Source organism: Geotrypetes seraphini, chromosome 3, assembly GCF_902459505.1.
Source record: "Geotrypetes seraphini chromosome 3, aGeoSer1.1, whole genome shotgun sequence".
Taxonomy (NCBI): domain Eukaryota; kingdom Metazoa; phylum Chordata; class Amphibia; order Gymnophiona; family Dermophiidae; genus Geotrypetes; species Geotrypetes seraphini.
Window position 1 is genome coordinate 157,658,652 of NC_047086.1, and position 13,028 is coordinate 157,671,679.

At 43.1% G+C, this 13,028-nt stretch overlaps 1 protein-coding gene across 1 annotated transcript in view; it reads left to right on the forward strand.

Annotated features, from left to right (window-relative positions):
* The window catches only part of PERP (p53 apoptosis effector related to PMP22), a 46,182-nt gene extending 38,010 nt beyond the window's left edge, over positions 1 to 8,172 (forward strand). The window contains exons 2-3 of the mRNA XM_033938454.1: positions 309 to 446; positions 7,658 to 8,172. Coding sequence (XP_033794345.1) covers positions 309 to 446; positions 7,658 to 7,875 — 356 coding nt within the window. The 3' untranslated portion in view covers positions 7,876 to 8,172. The remainder of the gene's footprint in view (positions 1 to 308; positions 447 to 7,657) is intronic.
* Positions 8,173 to 13,028: the final 4,856 nt, after the last annotated feature.

Genomic DNA, 13,028 nt, shown 5'->3' on the forward strand with positions numbered 1-13,028 from the left:
TGGGGCTGTGGGGGTAGGTGACAGACTTGGGCTACTGGCATGCACATAAATATTCCAATTGTTCTTGAGTCTGGCTCCTGGATCCTAAGAAAATTTTGTTGAGGCTTGGTGTAGATATGCATTTTTAGATATTTGTATGTACATGTATAAAGATGTCTACACATGTATTATATGCACTATTACTCTACAATCTATTTCTGTATACCACTTCTCCTAAGCTGAAGATGCAGTGCCACGTATGACAATACACCGAACTCTGATCTTGATAATTCAGGTTTAACAGTTTCCTTTTGTTTTTTTTTTTCCAGCTTGGGGTAGAGCCACAGCTGCCATGCTGCTCATTGGCTTTATAATTCTGGTCATCTGCTTCCTGCTTTCCTTTGTGGGCTTGTGCATGCCACAGGTGGGCCTGCTGAGACTGATTGGAGCCCTACTGTTACTTGCTGGTAAGATTGTTGAAGTATAGACATTATTTAATTTAATTTGAAGTTGTAATGAATGCAGCTGTAGGAAGGTGTAATAGGAATACAGGGTTCCCCTGCGAATTCGTGAATCGCGGACTCGCTCATTTGCGGTCTGCTCCAACCACCTCTTCCTGTAGTAAAGTCGGGCTACCCCAATCAGGAGCTGCATGTCAAAGCAGCTCCTGATTGGTGTAGCTCGACTTTACTACAGGAAGAGGCGATCGGAGCAGACTGCGAGTGATTTTCTTCACTCGCCGGCGCTCTAGCTGCCCTCTCCTGCCTCACCAGCTGCCTTCTGCCTTCCCTGCCTTTTGACAGGCAAGAGTACTGTACAGCTAACTCCTTTTTTTTAAACCAAATTTAGTTGCACCACTAAAATAATAAATACCACTTAATAGGAGAAAGCTACTCAGTGTGTGTTTGTGTGAGGATAGATACAGATTTTTGGGAATTCAGCAGCACTTATCTGGGTAGGAGCATTATCTGGATAATGGTACTGACTGTCCTGGTGTGGTTTGGGGGCAGAGCTAAGGTAGAAACTAGAAAACTAAAGGTCTTATGGCTTATCTACTCTGCCTATCCATGCCATCTACTACCCCTTCCTTTCTCTTAGAGATCCAATGTACTTATCCCAAGCTTTGTTGAGGTCAGATACACTTTTGGGCCCTGATTCTATAATCTGCGTCCCAATTGTAGGCAGCGGTAGGCGTCCTGCTGCTATCTAACCAGCCAATCGGGACGCATGTTTTTAGAAAAAAAGCTCCTGAGGCAGGCCACCTACATTGGAGATGCCCCCAGGAGCCTAGGGAGGCCTGCATGCCCGCTTAAGTTTGCCTTAGGTGAGTCGTGGGTGTGGTTTGTCCCGGAAGTTGCCTTAGGCTTGGAAAAGAGACAGTTAAGGTAAGATATAACGGAGGTCTACAAAATCCCGAATAGTGTAGAATGGGTAAGTGAATCACTCTTTCAAAAAGTACAAAATCAAGGGGATACTCAATGAAATTACAAGAGAATAATTTTACAACAAATAGGAGAAAATATTTTTTTACTCAGGGAATGTGATTATAGAGGTTGGCGTAGCTCGGGTTATGAAAAGTTTGGATTCAGCAACTTTGAGGATTTCAAGTTTTGGTTCTTCCTTTCTTTGGGGTGCTCTCATTTCCTCCACTTCCAGAGCTGCATACCATTTCTTCAGTTCAAGGACAGGTGGGATTATAGTATCGATCGTGGAGGGTCCTGTAATCCGAGTCCAGCTGTCCTCCCTCAGCATGGCCTCTTCTGCCTCACTGCTGGAAATCTTTGATGCCTCATTAAAGCATTTTACCAATGTAGCTCTCATTCTCATGGATGCTTCTTAGTCTTACCACCTCTCAGTTTCTTCATGAGGAATTGAAGCTGAAGATGTCTTGCACATGGAACCAGCCCTCTGCTTAGATAACATTTTTTTGTCTGCACAGAGGCAGAAATTGTAACTAGGGTGACAGGATGTTTCCCAGCCATACTGTGGTTGCAGAAGTATAGAAACATAGAAAATGACGGCAGAAAAGGGCCATAGCCCATCAAGTCTGCCCACTCTAATGACCCACCCCCCTCGGCTTTACCCCCCTAGAGATCCCACATGTGTGTCCCATTTACTTTTAAAATCTGGCACGCTGCTGGCCTCAATCACCTGCAGTGGAAGTTCATTCCAATGATCAACCACCCTTTCGGTGAAGAAATACTTCCTGGTGTCGCCATGAAATTTCCCGCCCCTGATTTTTAGCAGAAGCCCTCTTGTGGCCAAGGGTCCTTTAAGAAAGAAGATATCATCTTCCACCTCGATATGGCTCGTGATATATTTAAACGTCTCAATCATGTCTCCTCTCTCTCTACATTCATCGAGTGAGTACAGCTGCAATTTATTCAGCCTTTCCTCATACGGGAGATCCCTGAGGCCCAAGACCATCCTGGTGGCCATTCGTTGAACTGACTCAACCCTCAGCACATCTTTTTGGTAATGTGGCCTCCAGAATTGTACACAATATTCCAGATGAGGTCTCACCATGGATCTGTACAATGGCATGATGACTTCGAGTTTCTGGCTGACAAACTTCTACGGATACAACCCATCATTTATCTAGCCTTTGATGGAGCCTTCTCCACTTGATTAGCAGTTTTCATGTCTTCACTAATTATCACTCCTAAATCACGTTCTGCTTTAGTCTTAGCTAAGGTTTCCCCATTTAGTGTGTAAGTTCTGCACAGATTTCTGCTGCCAAGGTGCATGACCTTACATTTTTTAGCATTGAAGCTTAGCTGCCAATTTGAGGACCAATGTTCCAATAGAAGTAGGTCCTGCGTCATACTGTCGGGCAAAGTGCTTTTACCTACTATGTTGCATAGTTTGGCGTCATCAGCGAACAGTGTTATTTTACCTTTAAGCCCTTGAGTCAGGTCCCCTATGAATATGTTGAATAGGATCGGGCCCATGGCACCAAGCCCTGTGGCACTCCACTGGTCACCTCCGACGTTTTAGAGAGGGTACCGTTTACCACCACCCTCTGAAGTCTACCACTTAGCCAATCATTGGCCCATGCAGTTAATGTCTCTCCTAATCCCATCGATTTCATCTTGTTCAATAACCTGCGGTGTGGGACGCTATCAAAAGCTTTATTGAAGTCCAAGTACACGATGTCTAGGGACTCCCCCACATCCAGCTTTCTTGTTACCCAGTCGAAGAAGCTAATTAGATTGGATTGGCAGGACCTTCCCTTGGTGAATCCATATTGGTGGGGATCTCGTAGATTCTCCTCGTCCAGGATCGTATCTATTTTATGTTTAATTAGTGTTTCCATGAGTTTACTCACTATGGATGTGAAACTCACCGGTCTGTAATTCGCAGCCTCCGTCCTGCAGCCCTTTTTGTGGAGTGGGATGACATTGGCTGTCTTCCAGTCCAGAGGGACTCTTCCCATACTCAGGGAAAGATTGAAGAGTACGGATAACGGTCCTGCCAGAACATCACACAACTCTCTAAGCACCATGGGGTGTAGATTGTCCGGTCCCATGGCTTTGTTTACTGTGAGCCTTGATAGTTCACAGTAGACGCTGCCGGGTGTAAACTTGAAATTCAAAAACAGGTCTTCCGATCCTTGCCTTGCTTGCAGCTGTGGACTGGACCCCGGCGCCTCGCAGGTAAAGACTGAGCAGAAGTATTCATTTAGTAGTTCGGCTTTATCGGAATCCAATTCTACATAATCCCCGTCTGGTTTCCTAAGGCGTACTATCCCATCTGTGTTTCTTTTTCTATCACTAATATACCTGAAGAAGGATTTATCCCCCTTCTTAATGTTCTTTGCTAGGTTCTCTTCTATTCTCTGCTTGGCCTCTCTGACTGCCGTTTTGACAGCTTTAGACCTGATGAAAGAAGAGTGAAGAGTAAACAGAAAAAGCCCTACCAAAGCAACACCCTCCTCTTAATTGGCTAAAGAGCCTATAAATAAAAAAATCAGCCTTGAGGTGGGTAGAAGGGAATTAAAACACTAAACAAAAGGCTTTCCTCAACTGCTATCGGTGCTCTAAACTGATATCTTATGCCCTAAAATTCAGCTTAAAATACTAATCTAGACTCTAAAACAGTGTTCTTCAACCTTTTTACACCTATGGACCAGCAGAAATAAAATAATTATTTTGTGTACTGTCATCGGTCCGCAGACCAGCGGTTGAAGAACACTGGGCTAAGTCGTGGGCCAGACCCTGCCCATCTCTATCCAATCTCCACCCCAGCCCCTGCCCTCATAGTCCTAATTGTAACACTATTTTTTCCATTCATATATACACACATTTTTTCCATTCATATATTCACACAATATAATCTTATTAACAATGCATCGATCGCACCGCGGACCGGCAGTTAAAGAACACAGTTTTGGGCCAGATGCACATGCCGGCCCTGTGGACCGGCAGGAAATTTCTATGTACCGGCACCGGTCCATGGACCGGTGGTTGAAGAACACTGCTCTAAAACACGTTTTATATAAAATCCTAACTTAGGCTTTAAAGGCCACATTAAACTGACTTTTCTAACTAAGCAGAGTAATTAATTAAAAAAGTAAAAGACAATGAAATCAGCAGGTCAGATACTCCAATGAAGTTTTTCTTCCCCTTAGTAGGTCCTCACTCAGTACCTCTTCAGGACTAGGACCAGCTGAGAGCCAGAACTTATCCAACTGTGGTTGATGATCAGCACCACTGCCTAGAAAACTACGCAGATACATTTTAAGCCAGTAAAATAGCTGTTTTAACAACCCCAAATACTTATCCAGGTATGAGCCATACCAGATAAGTTCTGCAGCAGCCTATATCTATTCTAGAATGATATTCAGTGCCACTGAATATCCTAGAAACTACAAAAATTCACTCTCCTGTAGGTAATTCAACCTCCTTAAAATATTAGGAATATCTTCATATGTAGTCAAAAATATGCTCAGAGCCATAGAGGCAAAACCAAGGGGTGAACCCCAAGAATGTCACCTCATCACCCAATCATTGCATATGATTGAACAAACATCAGAAAGGTTCTTTCTTCGCTGCTTGTGCAGTTGTAACAAAAGAACATCTTTATTGAGGGTTCCGACGTGGCCCGTTTTGTTCCTGCGTCAGGGAACCGATATACAAGATTCAAACAAAGATTTTATAAGTGGCATCTGTCTCAAAAACAATTTAATCAGCTCCTTTAAAAGTGCAGGCTGCTTCTACTGTGCTCAAAATGGCCGAATATCCTGGCAGAACTTAAAATGCCATAGTCGGCATTTGAGATCAGCGCTGACCGTGATGTTGAGTGAAACATCAGAGGTTTAGTTTTTTACATGGCAGTTCTTCCATTCCTCATAGGTAAGCAAGGCTGGGAGCTGGTCCTGTGAGCCTTCATTTGCAAATAATCCAGGTTCCTTCTTTTTCCCAACTTCTTTTGGTCTACACTTCTCTCTCCGAATCCGCGGTTTCAGTATCCATGGATTTGATTATTTGTGATTTTTTTTTTTAATTGTTTTTAATTTTTTGGGCTATTTTTAAGCCCTCTGAGACTCCCCAGGACTTTACCTGGTGGTCTAGTGGGCCTCCGGGGCAGGAGGGATCTACCTACGCTCCTGCCCCATGCAGATCACTCATAGGAAATGGCTGCCTTGAGCTCCCGTAGTCTCGAGACTACAATGGGAGCTCACGGCAGCCATTTCCTATGAGTGATCTGCACGGGGCAGGAGCGTAGAAAGATCGCTCCTGCCCCGAAAGCCCGCTAGACCACCAGGTACGGTTCCGGGGAGTCTCAGGGCGTAAGGTAAGGTCCGGGATTCTGGGAGAAGGCAGGGGGTGGATCAGAATCGGCCCGAATATTATTCACGGTTTTTTAATATTCGCGGGCCGGCTCTGCCCCTAACCCCTGCGAATATTGAGGGAGAACCTTTTCTTTTTCTCATTGCCAGCTGCATTGAATTAAACGTGCTTTGAATTAACATTGATTGGGAAGTTGTTTTGTGAACATTCTCGCCTGCTCTACAATGAGGTGTGGTCTAGTGGTAGAGCTGCTGCCTCTTCAACCACAGATCGTGGGATCAAATTCCAGGGCAATGGAGGATTAAGTAGTTAGTACCTGTATACAGTATATGTAAACTGCTTTGAGTGTGGTTGTGTAACTACAAAAAGGTAGTATACGTCCCAATCCCTTTCCTCTTTCCCTTAATTCTTGTACATGACTCAAGAGTTATGAGCCTGACTAAACATTAGACATGTGGTTTGAAAGTTCCTGTGCAGATGAAGTGTCATCCTATGCAATTTTTCATTAGGCACATGAAAGATGTTCCTACAAGGCTTTACAGTAAAGAGCATATACGGAGCAAGTTATGGCTCGATGCATGCTAAATTCCATACAAATGGGAATAAGAGGGATTGCAGCTAGGTTTCGCCTGCATAGTTGGTAGGCCCCCTGCCTCCTGCCCCAAAGTGACTTGCTGAAGATCACAAGCAGCATCAGCAGAAAAAGCTGGATTTCAACTTCTGGCTAAAAAGAAGGTGGTCAGGGGGATGCATGGGGAGAAAGCCAGGGAAGATAGGAAGATTCAACAACCACTCAGCTGTTCATGCTGGAAAAAATGAGATAGAATAATTCTAATTTCTATAAAATGCTACATTTTATGAGCTAGTCTGGCCTGGTGGCTCAGTTGCGTGAAGGACCTGAGTGATCGACAGGCAACATTCAAACTCATAGAATATAATATTATAGGAAAGCTGAAGCAAATGATTGAACAGGAGATTGTATATGAACTTAAGTACTGTATGTAACTTTGTTGTTTGGGTTGCTTTTTTTTTTTTTTTTTCATATCAAATTTTGTAAGGTGAAATTGTTTGCCTATTTGAGCAGTATGTATAGCCCACAGAAGGGGAAGCATATCTTTTGGTGGGCACAACAAGGCAATGAGGAGAGAAACTTAGATTCAAGGGGTCTAGCACTAGGGTGGATGCAGTTCATATTCACCTTCCATAGTATTCATGGATTCCATGGCAATGATGACATGGTGATTAAACTAATCACCATTCCAGTCCCTGTGGATAACCGCGGGAAACCATCTCCATGTCATTCTTTGAGAGAGGGAAGAATCAGTGGTATGAATGGGCACAACCACTGACTTTCCAGCCTTGCATTGAAGAATGCTGGTGTAGAAAGACTGAGGTTGAGATAGACACTAAAGAATGACACGGGATGGTTCCTCGTGGTTATCCGCGGGGACAGGAAGGTGATGAATTTTGTCACCGTGTCATTCTTTGCACCCAAACCGTACTGCAGCTCACGTTGAGGCAAATTGTACTTTGAGGAGGTAGCGTGGATGGACCCTAGCTATTTACAGGTTGAAGTGGATGCTGTAATAGAATGTGATTGGGACTTTGATAGCTCTAAACCAGGGGTGTCAAAGTCCCTCCTCGAGGGCCGCAATCCAGTCGGGTTTTCAGGATTTCCCCAATGAATCTGCATGAGATCTATTTGCATGCACTGCTTTCAATGCATATTCATTGGGGAAATTCTGAAAACCCGACTGGATTGCGGCCCTCGAGGACCGACTTCGACACCTGTGCTCTAAACAGTTGTATTTCAAGTATCGATGCTGTAATCCTGCACCAGATTGTAGGTTGCTCACCATATTTCTACTCTTGTCTTTTTATTTCAGTTGTTTGCCAGATTATTGCCCTTGTCATCTACCCATCGAAGTACACACAAGACCTGGTCACACAAAATTACAAGTACCTGTATAGCTGGACGTACGGTTTTGGCTGGAGCAGCACCATTGTTATGTTCGGCTGTGCTGTCCTCTTCTGCTGCCTCCCCAACTATGAGGATGAGCTCATGGGCAACGTGAAGACCAAATATTTCTATACATCCCCCTAAACGTTATCAGGAAGCGAAGAAACCTACAATGAGAGAGACTCTGGGGGAGGGGGCAATGGGGGAGGGAGGATTATGCAAATGTGTGTTTCTGATGCAAAGTTATCAAAATGGCTTTTTGTTGGTAGAACTGTTAGAGAGCTTCTGGTTTTTTCCCCTTCTACCAGATGTACCACTTAGCATGGATTCATATATACAGTGCTGTAATGATGAACTCTTGTTTTTCCACCTGCCAATGCACAAAAGTTGATGCCTCACAATTTGTTCCTACTTGTGAGAGATTAGACTGAAAAGATAGTATTAAAACAAGCTGAAGACAGTACAGTACATTGATGGGCTATTAGTATGCTTTCCCCCGTTCATTTCACTTAGTTTTCAGGAGCAGTTGGGTTGTGAATAACACAGAAGCAAGGTAGACAAAAACAAGCATTTACTGTGTTGTGTCTTTGCTCAAAGCAGAGGAGGAACTTCAGAGTAGTGTTTTATTTTCCCCAAAACACTTGCATTTTGGGAAACTCACGGTATATAACTCTGAGATCCAATAACCTGTGGCCTCTCCCAAGTGTTTCCGTCCACTTGTCATTCAAAATACAGTATCTACATGTTAAAATTATATCCACGTTTTATTTCAAAACATTTTGTTGCTTGGAATTGGTGTACCCCTTTACTAATGTGGCTCAATTTAGCTGATCAGGAAATATGTAGAAATAAAACAAAAACATAAAGGTGATCTTTTTTTTTTTTTTAATTGGACTATCTTAATGCATTTTTTGATTAGCTTTCGAAGGTAACCCTTCAGATCAGAGATCAGGAAGAGTCCATTGACAGTCATCCACATTATGTAGCTGTTATCAAGCACTGTGGAGACAGGTTATTGCTGCAAGCCTGGCAGATGTATTTTATTTGAAGAGTAAGAGATTGAAAAAAAAGCTTGAAGCATAATGTTGCCTAGGATATGTTTGTCCCTTTTCTTCAAATTCACTGAGCTTTGGAATAACCTCCTTGCCCCGCTGCGGAACCTAGGCTCATTCCAATTATTCCGAAAGCATCTGAAAACCTGGCTTTTCTCCAAAACGTAAAGCTATCTATTTAAAATGTAAAGCTAGCTATCCTTTTCATAACCTCTAATTTCTTATTATGTCCTTCCCTCATTTATTGAAAACCGTGCCGAGCTCTATCTTTATGAAGATTATGCGGTATACAAATTTAAGGTTTAGTTTAGTTTGTTTCAGGCCATGTCAAGGACAAGCATTCAGCCTCTCCCTTTTGAAATGAGCAGACCAGTTGCAGTGTTGCTGCACAGATTACAAATGAATTTTGATCCTCTTTTCTGCCTAGCATTTACTTAAGTTTTAAGGTTCACAAATCTACTGGGTTAATTCTGCTTATGTTTTTTTGTCACTGCGGCACTGATTTGATTACACTTCTCACCCAGCCTAGCTGCTTGTTATATTATGTGCAAATGTCTCTCTTTTGAAGAAGCGTACAGAATCAATAAGTTTGTGTTCTGAGAGCCTTGCGAGTTGTCTGGGTTCTAAAAGGGGGTATGGATTTGATATACTGCCTTTTTCAGTGGTACAACCAAAGCAGTTCACATTTAGGGGGTTGGTATTCAGCTGTTGGCACGCGGCGTTTTTACAGATCTTCACCAGTGTCATACCTGGAAATTCAATGCTGAGCCATGTCCAGACTTTGGCACAAAACTTCTAGGTTTCTGGAGTTGACTACACCATAGCCGGTTAAGGGCACGGCATAAAGATAGAACTGATTTTTATGCTGTCCTATTTACGTGGCGACCTTTACCAGTTAAGTGCTAAATATGGCACTTAATTGGCTGTGCTGACTCCACCCCTCAGGATGCCCCCCAAAATAGCCCGTTTTGCTTTTAAGTGCTAACTGGTCTTTTTCAGCAACACTGACAGGTTTTAAGTGCTGCTGAAAATGACCAGTTAGCCCCAAACAGGCAATTATAATAGGCCAGGATCTGTTTCTAGCCAGTTAAATAGCTTTGAATATCGACTCTTTTTAGTATATGCAGGTACTTTTTCTGTCCCTAGCAGTCTCACAATCAAGTTTTTGCACCTGAGACAACAGAGGGTTAAATAACTTCCCCAGGATCTCAATCCACTGCAGTAACCATTAGAGACTGCGCCTCTACTCCCTGTAGATTTTTTGCAGTCTTCTGACCTTGGAAGTTTTCAGCTTTAGTAGTAAAAGGTCTGATGTCCAGTGGTCATTTAATTTTTGTATTAATCTTTTTGCTTTTTAAGCTGCATTTTTGTCTTACATGTTAGAACTTGTTAATGGCAATACAGTAAAAGGTTCGGGCATTCGCAATGCCTCTAAAACAGAAAGGTCCATTTACGGCAGCAAGTCTCTTTCCTGGGGGGTCTCTCCAAGTACCGCCCTGGATATCCTGTATTCGTGCATAAGATTTTTGTGACACTTATCCATGTTGAACTTCATTTGCCATGTCAATGCCCATTTCTCGAGCTTGATTATGTCACGTTGCAGATCTTCGCAATCCCCCTGTGTGTTCACTACTCTGAATAATTTTGTATCGTCCACAAATTTAATCACCGCACTCATCGCACCAGTGTCTAGATCATTTATAAAGATGTTGAAGAGCATGGGTCCAAACACTGAGCCCTGCGGCACCCCACTGGTGGCGCTCTTCCAGTCCGCGAGTATTGTCCATTTACCCCCCCCCCCCGTCCCATTTTTCTTTTTATATGAGACGAGGGCTTCATTCTCCGGAATCTCTTTTTAAAGAACAGAATTGCTTTATTCTGCCACTTTATTTGTCTGGGAATTTGACCCATCATGGATACTGGAGACGGGAACTGCAGGAAAGATCGGAAAAATTAAAATTGCAGACTGTAGCTTGGGATTACTTCCCTAGGCTTTCCCATTGCTCTGCCTAGAGAATGGTCTTTATTAGTAATCTTTTAATACTGTAAACATTGCTTGGGGTAAAAGTATGTCCTGATGGAAAAACATCCTGTACATACATATTTTCTAAATGTTTTTGGATTCCATTGTGTCATCAAGATTCGTCCAAGCAAGATGGACAGTCCTTTTTTTAAAAGTGGTCCATTTTCCTTAAAGTTAGCATTTGCATGCTTCTTTCAACTTTGTTCTGTAGAATTTTGGGTGTTTTGGTCCTTCTCTAGTTTCCACCTGTCTCTGGACAGCACACTTGGGCAGTCTGGGGGGGGGAGGACTTTCTTTGGTCCATGGGTTTCTTCCAAGGTATACACTTGGGTGCCAGTCATTGATACCAGCAGCCATCTTTTCTCTTCCCTGGGCCTGGATGCAGCTTTTCCCTGGGCCTGGATACAGCTTTTCTTTGGCACATCCATGCCTGCCCATAACAAACCAAAATCCATAATGCGCAGCATATGGATCTGGCCTTCTGCAATTTGTTTTATACTACATAAGGGCTAATAATGTATGCCTTTAAAAAAAGGGGCTGCTTACTAACAGTAGTAGAGGTTTCTACTGCAGGCCGGCAAGTTAAATGCTCCGATGCTCATAAGAATTCTATGAGTGTCGGAGCATTTAATTCACCAGCCTGTGGTAGAACCCTCTACTGCTGTTTGGTAAAACCCAGCGTAAAAATATTGCCTCCAATACAGTAAAAAATTTAAGAAATCTTAACATTTTTGCACTGCATATTGAATAGTTTTGTATTAGGTAAACATAAGAACATAAGAAGCGCCATCTCCGGATCAGTCCTTCGGTCCATCTAGTCCGGCGATCCGCACACGGGGAGGCCCTACCAGGTGTACACCTGGCATAGTTTTTTAGTCACCTATATCCTTTTATGCCTCATAAGAACATAAGACATAAGAAGTTGCCTCCGCTGGGTCAGACCAGAAGTCCATCGCACCCAGCAGTCCGCACCCGCGGCGGCCCAGCAGGTCTGTAAAGTTGGAGGAAGCCCTAATAAAATAACGAATTACACTACATTGTCCTTTATTTAAACATTGTAAATCGTCATGTTTATAAATTCAGATATCCCAATTTTTAAATGTTTATTTTACTGTCAAAATGGTACTGTCTCACTATATCAGTTGAAAGTGCATATACATGATGTGCAATGGCAAATCTTTTGTAACTGTTTTCTAAAAAATATAAAATAAACTCTATTGTTTAAAATACTCCACCGCTTTTGTCTGAGCTCTGTTATTACTTTGGACTTGCCTCGGGGGTGTTCAGGTTGGTGCTGTGGTTGATATTGCAAATTGAGACAATGAATTTATTGAATCTTATGATTAACAATCCCATCCCACAACTTAACAAGTTAAACATGAATCTCAAGGTTCTCAACTTTTCTGGTGGTAGAAGGGAGTGGGCATCCCTCCTGCCAATTTTTTTTTTCTTTTAGGAAGGGAGGGGTCGGTTTGGGGGGGCTTGTGGGGAGGGAGTCAGTGCAGGGGGGTTTGCAGTAGGCAGGAGGGAGTGGGCATCCCTCTTGACGATCTTGCCTTGCATGGGGAAAGTTTCTGTGGTGGCAGGAGAAGAGTGGGCATCCCTCCTGCTGATTTTGGCTAGTGTGGGAGGAGTTTCTGACGTAGCAGGAAGGAGTAGGCATCCCTTGTGTCGCTATTCTGTTTCCGGGAGGGAGGGGGTCTTCATCTGGGGGGTGGAGGGGCAGTACGGCTTTTTTTTTTTTTTTAATGGGGCAGATATTGTGCGTCTATAACATGCACATCTGTGCCAATTAAAAGAAAAAAGCCCCAACAGCTGAGTGGCAGGCGACTGCTTTGGGGCTTCTCCTGCCGCTCAGCTGTTTAGGCTTCCCCAAACCTGCTCTACGCATGTATCAGTTGCTCTCAGAGTGACTGGTTGGATGGGATTATGGCGAACCTCCATGCAAATCATTTGCATGGAAACTTGTTGGATCATCAATCGCTGTTCCAGAGTCAGCCAAAAAATCGGATAACAGAGACTCTCACGGTCTTAATGACTGTGTTTTGTGCATCTACCCCTGTGTTAGGATCAGTGAGATTTATTAATAGATGTTAGGATCTGAGAAGAGTATAGAACATCCTCTTCACTTTTTTACTCATATCTGAGTGATAGAAATGATAGCTTTTTTTTTTTTTTTTTTTTTACTAGAGTTGGAGAGAAGCTATAGATCTCTACTTCCT